Source organism: Acomys russatus, chromosome 24 (assembly GCF_903995435.1).
Source record: "Acomys russatus chromosome 24, mAcoRus1.1, whole genome shotgun sequence".
Taxonomy (NCBI): Eukaryota; Metazoa; Chordata; class Mammalia; order Rodentia; family Muridae; genus Acomys; species Acomys russatus.
This window is the reverse complement of record NC_067160.1, coordinates 43636828-43652826: the sequence shown is the minus strand read 5'-3', so window position 1 is coordinate 43652826 and position 15999 is coordinate 43636828. Positions and strand designations below refer to the sequence as shown.

Below are 15999 nucleotides of genomic sequence, written 5' to 3'. Positions count from 1 at the left end.
ATTTAGCTCATGAAAATTTCAACATATATTATCTGTCCTTCAACAAGGTATTTTTCTCACATCTCAGACCTTCCTCAAAGCATCAGAGGGTTCAGAATGGGGATTTTGTACTTCTGAAAAGCCCTGGGATAGTTGGTGGGAAAAGACTGACACAGGCTTCTGGTCAGTCAGGTATAGCTCTTCATATGTTGAACTTTCATAATCTCCGATGCTGACATTTCTACGAGAGATGAGGAACACATTGGGGTATCATGATTATGTACCTGCTATGAGGATTACTCAGGGAACAGCCAAAGATTCCTCGACTAACATTTCATGTGGTAACAAGAGCAGAGACACAAAGGTCAGAGCGAGCAGGATAGGCTTTTCTGGGAACAAAACCCCATTTGCCTGACTGCAGAATTTCAGAAATGACTTTGGTCCACATAATGATTATTTTCTATGGTTCTTTTTTCCAGAGAAACTAATGTAGTTTTACTTACTGTTAAAACATTTTAAATACCAGTGACAAACCCATGAGGCAATCAAGTTCAGTTTGATATAAAATTGGGAAAATACGTTAGTATCCCCAGAATAAAAGTTACAAAAGGTTTTCTTTATGACAGCAAATGTAAGAATGTTTTTCAGAATATCCATAGATCGTTTGTACACCGAATAGATTATTCAATTAAATAAGTTAACACAATTAACTCTCTTGAAATTCCTTGATAGGTTAGAAAAAGTATAAAAGTATATATTTTCAAAGTTATATTAAACTCTAATATAGAAACATGTGATTAACTTACATGTCTTTGGGATCCATCATATTCACATCTTTCAATTTTTCCTAAGCTGCCATCTGAGAAATACAGCTTTTCTGCGCGGTGGTCAATGGTGAGTCCATTTGGAGTGAGTATGTCTGTGCTGATCACCACATGCGCATTCTTCCCAGTCAATGTGGCTCTCATGATGCTGGGATGCTGTTCATTCCAATTCGTCCAAAACATTAAACTGATTAAAGTAAAATTTATGAAAACAGTTCAAAATGTTATTAACAACAGAAACATTTGTTGAGACACAAGAACATGAATTTCCTTAATATTTTCTCCTTAGTCTATGACTGTACGGACATTTAAGTGAGAAGAACAAATGAATATTGTTTTCAGAAATAAAACCAGGCTTTTCCTAAAAACACCAAAAAGACTCACGCAAATACAGTTGTCTTTGTGTGACTTTAGATATCACTTTGATTAGGGAAAATCAAACTGATGCATAAGGAAAAATAATTAACTCTGTAACAATCAAGAATCAAACAATGATCTTAAATTTTATATGAACTCTATTCTTATATAACTAAACCTTAACAAAAATGTAACATTTCAACAAATTTATGGTGATTGATGCAGGCAATTATGCTATGTTTATGTTACATATGTCCTTATAACTGAAAAACATCAAACATCCTTTCCCCTTACAATTTTGCTTTGGAGATATACATACATATACATATACATATACATATATATATATATATATATTCTACACAAAATTGTGTGTGTGTGTGTGTGTGTGTGTGTGTATTCAGAAAATAAAATGATTAAATTTCCATGTTTCTATAGTTTTTCTTTTTCTCCTTATAATGCTATTTTAAATACATATAAAATTTTGGGGTGTTCTGGGCTCTTTCAAATACTTATATCTATTATATATAGATGTTAGATTAAAGTCTGTATAAGTGGGCTGAGAGGAAGGCCTGGAATTACATGAAAGTTTTTGGAGCTCAGCCAGAGGGAAAAGAGCCTCCAAAGCCTATTTTCATGGAACAGCTCTTCTCATGTGTATGGTTCTCTGCACCATCTGAAATAGGTTGCTGCTTAGAAAGGAAGTAGGGAAAACAAAGGCTAAGGAAGTGGAGTGAGCTAGAAGTCTGGACACTCTAAATATCTAGAAAGAAAATAATAATTAGCTTACATGAATCAAGAAAATCTACTAAAACAATATTTTACATTTACAACCAAATTGCCCATACACTCCAATATACAGGCACTAAAGCAACTCATCAACATTCCTAAGTAAGTTGCTGAGAATTTTGTAGAAAACTATTTTTGTACCATATTGAAATGGAAACAAATGTTTCTAGTTGCTAATTAAAAAAAAACTCACATATATTTCTAGTCTTTGTTGAAATATAACATTTCTTTTCCCTTAATTCTAAGAAATATAGAAGTACTGTGTTCTTCAAATGAGGAAATTCCAGAAAAATGGAAATATCAGCAGTCCTAGCAATAAATTCTATTTTGAAATGAAAATTTGCTTAATTAAATATTTTATTTAGATATATGATATTAAATTCACAGTTCATCTACAATATTTTCCTAGATTGGTATTTTTAAAACTCTGGAGCTGTTTCCTTTTCATTTCCTCTCTCAATTCCTCAGATAAGAAAATGAAGGATGAATACATCAATTTAGAGCAGTTCAAGGTTGTGCAATTTACTAACATCTGAGTCAATCCTGAAACCAAAATATTCCATCTATTATTATTTGTAAATTTTCTTTAAATTACATGTTGGTCAGCTGGTAGCAAAGGCGATTGGAAAGTATCATTAATGAAGATATGTTGATGATAATTAAAATTGGCTTTTTATGCTTGAAACTTTAATTATGAATCACTTTTCAGTAGAAATTCCTTACTATGTATAATTGAAATGGTAATTAGCTAGACATAAGTTAAAATTGTTTTTGGCTATTTTATAACTAATTTCACCAAGATGAAGAAGCAGTTATCAATTGGTGATGATTATAAATAATAGCTTAGAATAATAATTTATTTATTTATTTGACCCAATACTGTAGAACAAATGCTACTGTGTTCACAAACTGAAACTAAGAAATGAAAAATAACTCATTTTCACTCTTACTGTAGAACCAATATTACTGTCCATCATGACATGATATTCAATTAGGGAATTAAGTCTAACCTCAGTTCCAAAGAACTATCACAAAAAGTTCTACAAAAGCCAAGGCTTCTAGTCCTTCCCTTCTGAGAGATTGAGGTCAGTGGAGAAAAGATCTTTTGAGGTTCCTCACGGAAGACTGGGTAGAAATTAAAGGGATATAATAGAAGTCAAACCATTCCTATTTGCAGCTGATATGGTGCAATACACAAGAAATTTAAAAAAGTCCACAAGAAATCTTCTGGAAACAATGAACTGTTTTAGCAAAGATGCAGGCTACAGAATAAATTTTTAAAATATCAGTAGCCCCTTTACACAACAAATATGAACACACTGAGAAATAGATCATGGACATATTCTTATATGCAATAACATTAAAGACAATAAATTACCTTGGAATAAACCTAAACAATGAAATAAAATAATATCTTCAAGGTAATCTTTAAAGTTTGTAAAAGATCTGGTAAAGATTGTAAAAGACACTAAAAAATAGAAAGGTATCAAATGCCCATGGATCGGTGGATTGATAGAATTAACATTGTGAAAAGGATCTTTCTACCAAATCAATTTACATATTCAATTTAATCCTAATCAAATCTCTACAACATTTTTATAGCAGTAGAAAAAACAAAAAAACAAAAAAAACCAAGTTCAAAATTTCACATGGAACTAGAAAGACTCCCAAATAGCCAAAGAAATCCTGAACAATAACAAATAGTAATATTCAAAGGATTGTCGTGTTAAATTTACAGATGTATTATAGAGGTATAATAGTAAAACAATGTGGAACTGAAATAAAACAGTCATGTAGATCGACTGAATAAAACAGAAGATGAGACATGAGTACACAAAATTACCGTCATCTGATATCTGACAAAGAGGACGTAAACATACTTGAGACAAGTCAGCATCATCAACAAGGTACTGGGTAAACTGAATGTCAACACGCAGAAGAATGAAATCATCTTCATATCCTTTACCTGACACAAAATTATCTCCAATCAGACACTGCAGTTTGAGACCTGAAGCACTAATGATGCTATAAGAGGGCATAGGTAATGCCCTGCAAGATACAGGTGCAGGAAAGGTCTTCCTGAAAAGGTCTCTATTTGGCAGCAATTGTCAAGTGGAGCCTTATAAAACTGAAAAAGCTTTTGAATGGATCAGGGGAAAAAAAATCAACTGATTGAAGAAGAAATCCTCAGAATGGGAGAGAATCTTTGTCAGTTACTGATATCCAGACTAAAAAAAGTAAAAAGTAAAAACTGTTCATCATCTTTAGCAGTTACAGACATGCAAGTTCAAACAACTCAGAGGTTTCATCTCGCTCAAGTCAGAATGGCATATAAAGTAACTAAAATAAATTGCTGATGAGATGTTGGATAAGGGTAGCCCTCACTGACACTTGGTAGTAATGCATGAGGTACACCCCTCATGGAAATCCGTGTGGAGAATCCTCAAAACACACAGAGAAGATACCACGTAGCCCAGCTACACAACAACTTGGCAGATACCCAAATGAATCAAAATCCTAATCCACAGATAGGTGCTCACTCTTGTTCTTTGGTACACTGTTCACAATTCAAATAGCTAAGTAATGGAAGCAACCTTAATGTCATTCAACAGATGGATGGATAATTAAAATGTGGTACATATACACCATGGAAAATTACTCAGCTATAAACAATGAAATGAAATTTTAATGCAGAAATGGACCTAAGCTAGATAAATAGATAGATAGATAGATAGATAGATAGATAGATAGATAGATACATACATACATAGATACATAGATACATAGATAGATAGAATATAAAGAAAATAAACTATGCTATCACTGGGGTGGCAAACGTGTCCTTTTATCACCCCACACACCTTGCATGCCTGGGAGTGAAGGCAGGTGATGATGTAAGATATTACTAGGGCCCTGAAGGCAGGCCAGATGAATTACCTGTACACTAACAATTTGTATCTTGGTTGTTTGGGGTTTTTTGTTGTTGTTGTTGTTGTTTGGTTTGGTTTTTGAGACAGGGTCTCTCCGTGTATCCTCGGCTGTCCTGGACTTGCTTTGTAAACCAGGCTGGTGTCGAACTCAGCGATCCACCTGCCTCTGCCTCCCGAGTACTGGGATTAAAGGCATGTGCCACCACTGCCCAGCTAACAACTTGTGTCTTGAATAAAATTTCTTTTGAACTGTCAAAAAAAAAAAAAAAAGAAGAAGAAGAAGAAAAGAAAGAAAGAAAGAAAGAAAGAAAGAAAGAAAGAAAGAAAGAAAAAGAAACTATGCTATCAAATTGATGCCAGCGGTCATAGAAGGTATTGGGGAGAGGGGACATAGGTGAGTAAAAAAAAAAAAAAGGAAAAAAAACTGGCTAAAAGATTGTGTGAATATGCATTAGTTTTTTATTCTCCTTCACATCTTTATTGTACCATAATAGAGTGAAATTCCATTGGTGTATTTCCACCTGCTTTGTGCTTGTTTTCTGTGTAATGATGTCCTTTATAACTTTACTTACCTCTGCCATTTTTTTTACATTCTTTTATTTTTATTTCCTCAGAATTATTTTTGTCGTATTCTCCTTTTGGAAATTCCTCACAGACACTAATCTAAATGCTTGTCTCAGCAAGTCGGTGCAACTGAAAGGATTTCTATACTCATTAATTATTCCCTTGTTCTTCCCTTCTTTGGATTACTTTTAGGTAGATCCCCTGTTATGGAAATTACTGGTTAAGGTGAAACACAAAACCACTTTAGGCATCAGGAGGTACTGATGAATTCTTCCTGAATTTATAAATCAATGCAGTCTATGCACTTTAGAGTTTTCTGCATTTTCACTTTCATCATTTATACTAGTTTTCATCAAACCTCTTCCAGAGTGACACTGAACATTTAAGTATTACACATTTTAATTATCACCACACAGTAATCTCATTAAAAAAATAAGGAAAGCTTACAGAAAGAACTTTGGCAACAACCTTTTTCTTTAAAATTAATTCTCTTTAAAATACACATAGTAGTCTATTCTCCTTACTATAATGCAGTTATAAAAATTCAGCCTCTTACTTTTGGCATTCATCTAAAGCTAGCACATGAGGGTGGTCATCCTCTGACATGGTGATAACTGCTTCCCTGTCAATGGCTCCGGGCTTTGTCTGGTCTACTGTGTGCCTGGTGATGGATGATGTGCTGGAGCTGGTCCAATACAGAGTATCCCAGGCTCTGTGATAGGCGAGGCCCTCCACCGAACCCACATCTGATGGGAGAGAGTAGACAATAAATCACATTTTATTAGAAAATTCTGTCAAAAAAAACCCCCAGTATTCAAGATATATACAAATACCATATTTTATCAACCATCTCTCCATAAACTCTGTGATCAGAAAATATAAATATGACTCCTATAAGTAATATATTATGGTATATACCAAGTTACTTTTAAAATGATATGTGCAAGACTTTGCATGTGCATGTGTATGTGTAGGGGTGAAAATATGTTTTTTAAGTTATTAAATACTTAATTTTTGATTCAAATATGAAAATCACAAATATTTGATTGTCCTTTGGTTTATGAAAATGATGGCATTCCATTTTGTGTCTGACAATTAATTTGAATATGTACATAGAACACAAAAAATTAAAGTGTTGTGAAATCACTAGCCAGGAAGACTACATAGGGTCAGTAGTGGTGAGTTTTCTGCTGATGCTTGAGATACAGGGATTTTAAATATAACCAAACACGTCAGACTGACAATAATCAAAAGCCAAATCAGCACCTGATTTGCTGCTGTCAAAAATGATAGACAATATTTTAATAAGCTAGCTGGCAAGTTTTTTCATCCAGTTCTGCTCAGTGATTTGAAATGCTCTGGTCTCTAAAGCACACTGCAAATGTCATGAAAAGACAAGCAGTGGTACAGATTCTAACGCGCAAGAGTGATGAGTTGAAAAACAAAGTGATCATGTCATTATGATGTAGCATTCCACTCCAGTCTCTGGGTAACAGAGCTAACAGCTCAACCGGTCCCAGAATGCAGCCGCACATGTTGAGCCTTACTCTGTTACTCTTCTTTCCGGGTCCAATACAGCAAAAGCTATACCCACATCACATCCAGACATAAAATTGTCACATAGAGTGCTGTTATTTTCTGCCCAGGAATTTCTCAGTGAGTACTGAACTCTCACAAAAATCTGTAGTTAATAATGGCTACTTTTACATTTGAGAAGTATATTTAGAATTTTCATGGAAGTGCAAATGAACAATTAAGACTTTTGAGCCAAGTTCCTCGCCTATGATCAATTTTAGACATCTGTTTAGATCTTCCACATAAAAAAGGAATGATTAATTAGGAATATCAGAATGAACAGCTACCACACTATTGATCATTATCTGCTACAAAATTGAAGCTGTTTTGCATGTGTCATTTTATTTTGTGAATAAATATACTCTAAAATTTTTTCTTGTCTTCTTTTTTCTAAGAAAACAGAAATTTTATCTCCTTAGGACTCATACTACAAAAGCAAAAATTTTACTCCAGATCTATCTGTATTCAAATCCTTGTTCTTAGTAATACAGCCTTTGGAGATGTATAGACGACATAGCCTCAACGGAAACTTACATGGGAACAAATACACCAACTAGTTGGTCTCAACCTGTGTGACTCTATCTAAATTGTATAACAAGTAATTTGCCATGTAGCTTCCACTCACACAGTAAACAATCAGTTTAAAATTAGTATAGAAACCTAGGCCAGAGACAATGGAACAAAGACCATAAAATACATCAGAAGGAAATCTGCTCAGGCGATTTCCTCTGAATCAAACACTACTCGCTTGGAGGGAGTATGTGATTGATAACTGTTCAAGGCACTTCAGGTAGTAACTAAAAACATTGTGCTTCATTACAGTATTTATGTAACTTCATATTACTGATAAATATCCTGACTTTATTGGTAATGGTTTTAACACTGTAGTCCTTTACCATCCATGGATAGAACGAGATACGGCACAGCTCTGAACAACTCAGAGCAGGTTGGATCACAATTCTTTCCTCCTGCATACCACTGTTCAAGGGTTTAGCAAGTTCCCCTTCTGTCCTCTTTCTCTTACCCATCAAAAATGTCACTGGGATCTCAAGAGGGAGGAGGTAGACGCTCTTATTCTATGAGAAACAAATACAGAACATGGAAGAACACAGTGTGTCTCGCTATCTGAGGACGTTCTCCTTGAGGTGTATTGACAGTACACGACAATCTGACTGTGATGGTTTAAATGAGAATGTGGCCTCTATGCTCTGACATGTGACTGTGTAGTCTCCACTTGTTGTTACTGTTTGGAGAAGTTTAGCAAGTGTGGCCTTGATGGAGAAAGTTTGTCACATGGAGAAGACTTTGAGATTTGAAAGCTACACACCCTTCACAGTTTGTTGTTTCTGCTTCTACTTTGCTGCTTAAAACGGAAGTTCTCAGCTTGCTGCTTTTGGTATCAAACCTACCAATTGTGTCACTTCCTGTCCCTTGGGAACCACAAGGAAAACACACTCTTCCTTCTCTAAGTTGTCCTGGTTGTGGGATTTTATCACAGCAATATGAACATATTTAGTACACTAGAGGTTACACTCACTGAAATCTGATACTATCTTTTACAGGGTTTTATTAATCTGCTTATTTGCCCCCAGAAGCTCCCTAAATTTAATTTTATCAAAATACATAAAGAGAATGTGAAAGTATCTTGAGTGTGTGTATGAAATATTACAGTGCCTTTCAAAGTTATGGAGTTGTACATTGTATGTATGCTCTTGTGCACAATCCATGGTGTGTGTGAACAAAGTCTTATGGAAGATTTGAAGACTGTGGAGTTGCATGGTGTGCATCTAACCACACACACACACACACACACACACACACACACACACACACACACCTGTATGTATTTGAGCAATGAGTTTCCTAAAACTATCCATCAGCCAGAGTAAGAAGTTTGAGACACTGATCCTGGAAGGCAATTTTACAGTTAGCATAAAATGGGTTCTTATCCAGTCAGCTAGACCTGAAACATCAAGTCCAGGAGATTGATACACAGTTAAATATTGATAGGGCTTAAGGCATAGCCAAGAAAAGAATGATAACAAAACTGCTTCAGCACCTTCACATTTCTCAACACAAAAAAAATAATTGTGTTCGTGGAAGCGTGCATTGTAAAGCACAGCTTCCTCACCGCATGAGTCCATTGCTAGAGTCTATACCACTGGTGGGGAACATACCAGTCTTTTTTTTTTTTTTTTTTTTTTTTTTTGGACAGGCTAAGTTTCTTTGACACAGGGAAACAGCTTTGCTACCTTACTCAAGTAAAAAGCTTAAAATAAATGTCTTGTGAACACAACACATGGCGAATGTCTTAACTTTTCAGTTTTCAGGTAAGTATGATTCTATGTCTGTTTCAAAATACTCTGTTGTTGACAAATTAACATGTAGTACACTTGGCTCCTCTTTGATTTGTGCCTAACAAAATACTGCTTTTCTTAAGCACTCTCACTCTCTCTAAAGCTTTTTCACAGAACTATATGGTTATTATCAAATATAGAGTTAATCCCAAGTACCTTCAACTGACCTGGGCCACTAAAAAGCAGTCTACTAAGCCTCAGTCGTCTATGCGGTCTTCCCTGCAGGGAAGCACAGGCAGAGTTCAATGATACGTAGTGATACAAGAAAAGGGACAATCACAGCTTCTCCAGCTCTAATCGATTACAGGGCTTCCACACTTTCCTTCATGGTAAACAACATGGTGGTTGTATATTCTTGTTCATTTTGCCAGTGTCATTCCTCTTACGAAATTGACAAAGGTAAGTTCAAAGCATACCAGATGCCTCAAAGCCTTTTCGTGAACAACTTTGGAAGTGGAGCTCTTCGTAGTAGAAATTTGGAATGACTCAATGAATTTTTGGATCTTCTGCACTCGAGTGATGTCTTGATTTTATCTCATTTACAGTTGATTTAAACTCTAGTGGTCTCAGAACAATCTAACTCCACTCACCTGGGTCTCCTTGATTGCCCTCCAAGGCTTAAAATTCAGCAAGAGTAGAGACTCTAAACGTTTTCAAGGCTCTGAAAGCAGCCAGGCTGACTAGATACCATCTCATAAATAATTTTTGTTCTCATTCCAAGAAAAGAATATCAAGTAGCAAGACAGATGAATATCTTGGAGGCAGCCTTGAAGACAATTGAGGATAGAATTTCATTTTCTCTGAAGACACTAAAAAGGGAATCATCAAAACTCTACCCTTCCTCAGTATTTAACAAACCTATAGGGAAATGGAGAGCAATCTGGGCTTTGTTGATGCTCGTTAAGGAAAACCTAGTTCTCCTTGGTCAAAATAATAGAAACAGATTGTACCTCTAACCTGAGTATAAGGTTGATATTCCATGCTGGCTAAAATATTATATACCTCTGTTCCCTCTCTTAAGAATAAATCCAATTACGATGATCACCTACTCAGGCAGAAGCCCACACCTCTGAAAAGCTGATTTATTTGACAAAATGCTAAGTAGATAAGAGGAATGATGACCCTTAATGTGATACTATCGTTACATCTTCATAACTGCCCCCCTTGGTTGCCTTCAGATCTTAACTGCTAAGCTTCACTGAGGTCTCTCACCTTCTACTCCTTTTTAGCTCTATTTTTCTTTGGACACTGGCCCAAATGCTAAGTATGCTTTCCCTGACTCTTCTGGATTTCTAATTTTCTTCCCCTGAAGATCTCCCATTGATTTACTGGCAAATCATCACTGCTGAATCTGCCAGTTTCTGAGTTCTAACTCAAAATGAATAGTTTTTCTTAACGAAATGAGCTAAAATCAAAGCATACTTGCTTTGACTTTTTGAATGTTTTCACTTTTCCTTAATACTCTCAGAACATACTTATGCATGTGTATACACACACACACTGTATACACACACACAAATACATGTACATACACTCCTATACACACATACACACATATATGCACATACATATGCACACACAGAGAGACACACACAAACACACACACACACACACACACACACACACTTTGCTGCTGACTGTGCCTACTTTAACAAACTTTAATTCAAATGGCATGGTTTCTTTCTTCATCTTCAATTCCCTCCTTTCAGCTGTCAAGATTTACAACTTGCTCGCCATGTTATTTTTCTCTCACAGTCTAGTAAAATGTTTCTAGAGCTTCCTTCTGTGGTCATTTTAAAATTACTTTATCAACAGAATTAAGAAAAACAAAAGATGGCACTGATCCCTTCTTACAGTGATGATACAAAAAGAATTGTAAAAGCATCCAGGTGGTAAAGGAAGAAGAAAACCTATGTCTAACTATGGATGACAAGCTCTCACATATGTCAGGGTACTATGATTTCCTGAGGAAAATAAGCTCCTAAGTGAGCAGCATTATAAGAGTGCTGTACTCCCATGCAAAAGGCATCGTACTAGAATTGAGACCTGAATGTAGAAGGTAAAGTAGAAAACTGTTGGAAAACTGGTTGTCTTCTACACACCTTCATATCTTAAGAAAGATAATAAAAGTACAGATTGAAAAAGTAAAAACGATACATAGATTTTCATCAAAATTTAAAATATGCTACAAAAGATAGTACTTCACAAAATAATTAACTCAGACTGGAAGGAGAAAACATTTGCAAATCATATACATCATATCAGGCCTATATTCCAAATATGTCTAACAGCTCTTACAACTAAGCAAAGCAGAAAATAATGCAGCTGGGAAATGACCAAAGACTGAATAGAAATTTTTTTACGGTAACAAATGACTGGCAGCCATATGGAAGTGGATTAACATTCCTAGTCACTAGAATAATTCCAATAAAAATCATACTTCATACCCACTATGATGATAAAAACAAAGACGAGGTTTTGCAAAGATGTGGAAAAACTGGAAATACAACACATTATTGATGCAAATGGGAAATGGTTCGGCCTCAGTGTAAAACATGTTGAAGATGGAGTCAGCATATTTCATGCAATTTTAATGGTAGGTGTATACCCAAGAGAAATTAAAACATGCATCAGTGTACTCTACTGTTCACAGAAGTTCTGCTCATAACAGCCAAAGGCAGAAATTATCCACATGTCAATCAAATGATGAGAGTGTGAATAAAGTACAAATATGATACAATGGAGTGCCATTAAAGAATAAAATAGGAAATTCTGGTATACAGTAAAACAAACTCTACCTCTGTCTATTCTATTTCCCCTTCTGAGTGAAATTTATGCAGACAGGAGTCAAGCACAATAGTCCTCTGAGAGGCTCCACCCAGCAGCTTCCGAAACAGATGCTGAGTCTCACAGCCAACCACTGGGTGATGCACAGGGAGCCTTGTGGAATAGTGGGGCAGAGGAAGGAGAAAAGGACCTGGAGGTAAGAGAAGCTTCACAAGATGACCAATGGAGCCAACTAACCAGAGCCCAAGGACCTTGCATGGACTGGAGCTAGGCCCCCAACAAAAATATAGCTGATAGGCAGTTCAGTCTTCATGTGGTTCCCCTAGTAAGGGGAGCAGGAGCTCTCTCTTACATGGACTTTCATGCTAGCTTTTCAATTACTTCCCCTTGGCAGGGTTGCCTTGTTAGGCCACAGGGGAAGAAAGAGGACACATTCAGTCCTGATGTGACTTGATAAGCTGGGGTGGATGGGAAAGGGGGCTTCTTTTTCTGAGGAATAAAGGGGGATAAGTAGAGAGAGAGAAGGGTAGGACTGGAAGGGGAGGTGAGGAGGAATGGGGCTACGACCAGGACGTAAAGGGAATGAATAAATAAAATAAATAAATAAACTTAAAAAAAAAAGAACAGTACAGTACATTTGAGACAGTAGAGAAAGGTACACTAGAGAAAAAATAGAGAAGGCAATACATGATGAGTGAAGAGTTCAGTAGATAGTACAGCAGAGAAAGGAGCATGGATGAATACAGTAGAGTGCTCAGTAGAGAAGATTGTAGAGTTGATTCCAGCTGAGTGTAGTTTAGTTCAATTGAGTTTGTGTAGTTCAGTGCAGCTGAGTTCCTGATGTTCATTGCAGTTCAGTTCCTGGAGTTCAGAGGCAGTGCAATTCAGGAGACGCCGAGACAAGCCAGTTTGAATCAGTCAGTTGCAGAGGAATTTCTTCTTCTTTCTTAAAATATATTTTATTAATTTATTCATATTACATCTCAATGGTTATCCCATCCCTTGTATCCTCCCATTCCTCCCTCCTTCCCATTTCCCCCTTACCCCCCGCCCCTATGACTGTGACTGAGGGAGGCCTCCTCCCCCTGTATATGCTCATAGGGTATCAAGTCTCTTCTTGGTAGCCTGCTATCCTTCCTCTGAGTGCCACCAGGCCTCCCCATCCAGGGGACGTGGTCAATTATGGGGCAGCAGAGTTCATGTGAAAGTCATCTGACTCTTTCTGCTTCTGACTTAATCCAGAAGCAGAAAGACTCAAATGGTATATACTCACTTATATCTGGACACTAGCCCAAGGAGCATGTCCATGAAAGTCTTCACTTATCAGGAAAGTGGGACAGAGGAAAGGACATCTTATTGGGACTCTAGGTGAGAGAAGCATGCAGAGGAATTTTGACTGAAAAGAGCTGAGTTGAATCAGCCAGCAAGAGTTCAGAAAGAGTTAGAAAGAGTGAGCCTATTCAACAGTAAGCATCCAAGACCACAATTACGTGGGGCAAATAAAAGTTACTTTTGCAATTACTTAAGAGAACATTGCTATATTTCTCTTCCATTTTGTGTGATAAATCAGTCGATGGTTTTAATCAAAGTACACTTTACCATGTCTATTTTTTTAATCATATCCACTATAATCACTGACACTAACTCATGCCTGAACTTGTGTCCCAACTAGGCTTGCTTACTAGGCTGGATAACACATGTGTTCTATTTCAGCTGTAGGTATAGAGTGAGATTATGTATAAAAACTAAAATAATAATAAGATTTAATATTAATAAACTCAAATGATATCATAACAGAGAAGGCAAACATTTTAAAGTAATTCAATTAGGATGCCTATGTAATTGAAGTAAAAATGTTGTTTGTTGACAAAATCAAAATCAATATGCTATTCCCACAGAGTCTTTTTTGTGTTTTATTCCCTTTAATTCTCTGTATTCCTAACTTTTATGATCATCATATTCTTGTTTATTTCTATATATCTATTGACACTTTATATCTTTGTATTACGCAAGATTCTTAGTGATGGCTAGATGGTCCATGACTTTAGTTATAAACCCCATCATTAATAATCCCTCACTACAGAGCAACTTCTCCCACATCCTTTTCCAGGGCCGATTCTTAAATGAATAGGACAAGAAAAGATCATATTCAGTGAAGTAACCCAGACTCAGAATCAAATATCTAATTGGAAGCTCCTAATCTTCAGAGGTGAGTATACATCCTGGAGCAACTGCAGAAACCAGGAAAGTAAAAAATAATCACTGTAGGGTTTCCATCAATCCTTGATGGAAAAACAGGGATTGAAGGGAAAAAAATAAAATAAACAAAGAGAGGGAAGAACTGGAGATGGAGGAGAAACAAGATAAAGCAGGTGGAAGAATCACAGACAAATGATTGTAGGAAGTTTTTCTTACCTATAAAAATAGAATAGTTCAGTACCTAGTCATCCTTTAAATTTCACTTATCTTTACACATGCTCAGGAAAATGTCTTCCCACTAGAATCCTTCACACCAGGCTCTTCTCTCACCCCTTCACACTTGTCTGTATATAATAATACATGTCCAAACTGCGAGTTTAATTTTTTAAACTGTATGAAATTAATTTTATACCTATTTGTTTAACTGTGTTGCACTTTCTAGGTTTAAACTCACAGAATACAGAAAACCTGCCCCCCCACACTGTTACAGTCATTTTCTGCAATATGAGATCCCAAAGATGACAGGTCATGAATATATGTTTGCTTGATTCTCCAATCAAATGTTCAAAGACAATTCTTTGGTTTAGACCAGGACACACTGTGGTCTATGTGTGAAGTGTACATACATGCATGCATGTGTGTGTGTCTGTGTGAACATTAATCTTCTTTACAAAGAAGTTAATTTAAAACAAAAAAGCTTATCATTAAAATGATGGAGGCCTTTTGTGTTGCAATGTCCTTGTGTCTGTTTCCATGTACACATGCTCTAGTATTAAGATGCAGTGGCCTATTTAAAATATAAACTCTTTTGAAAGAAACAAACACACAAACAGAAGAACAGCAACAACAACAACAACCAGAGAAAGAAAGAAACAAAGAAACATAAAACGACACTTCAGGACAAAATTTTTTTTAATATTGGACCATAGGATATTCATTTCCATATCTCTTTATTTTATTTATATATGTGTATATTTATAAACGTGAGTGTGTATATACATGCATGAATGTGATATATGGATATGTGGTGGACGCACATGTCTATGTGTGATTCTGTATACCAGTGCATGAACAAAGCAAGAGAATGATGACATGTACCCTCCTCTGCCAATCTGCCATATTCTCCTTAGTAAACATCTCTTACGAAACCTTGAGGTAAGGTAGTCAACAGCCACAAATCCTGACCTTTCTTCCTCTCTCCACCTGTCACAGCACTCGGATTAGAGACGCTCAATACTACTCAAGTTTTATGTTGGTTCAAGTCTTTCATCTGCTCACTGAGTTTGCACAGTTCTACCCACCCACTTATCTCCATAGTGCCCCATGTCCAATCTAAATATTATTGTGAAGAACTTTCATCCTTTTACTTGTCAAGCCACACTTTTCTCAGTCTATAATAGCATCTCAGCATTCATTCAGTGAGTTTTACTTTTTCAATTCTCAGATTTTGTTTTATATTATAAATTCATTTAGAGACATTACTTATGACTGCACAAACAGAAACTTGAGCTTTAACCTTTGTGACTAATTTAAAGACAATTTAATCTACTTTAAGAAATATGCAAGCTAATCTTAAGATATTTTGTTTTTAAACTATTAACATTGCTGTCAAAATATATTTATGAACTTACTATTTTT

The 15999-nt window shown here is 35.9% G+C and overlaps 1 protein-coding gene across 1 annotated transcript in view; it reads right to left on the bottom strand.

Annotated features, from left to right (window-relative positions):
- The window catches only part of Lrp1b (LDL receptor related protein 1B), a 1950158-nt gene that overhangs the window by 334228 nt on the left and 1599931 nt on the right, over window positions 1-15999 (bottom strand). The window contains exons 42-43 of the mRNA XM_051166335.1: window positions 6000-6189; window positions 786-990 (exon numbers count right to left, since the gene is read on the bottom strand). Of these exons, the coding sequence (XP_051022292.1) occupies window positions 786-990; window positions 6000-6189 (395 nt within the window). The remainder of the gene's footprint in view (window positions 1-785; window positions 991-5999; window positions 6190-15999) is intronic.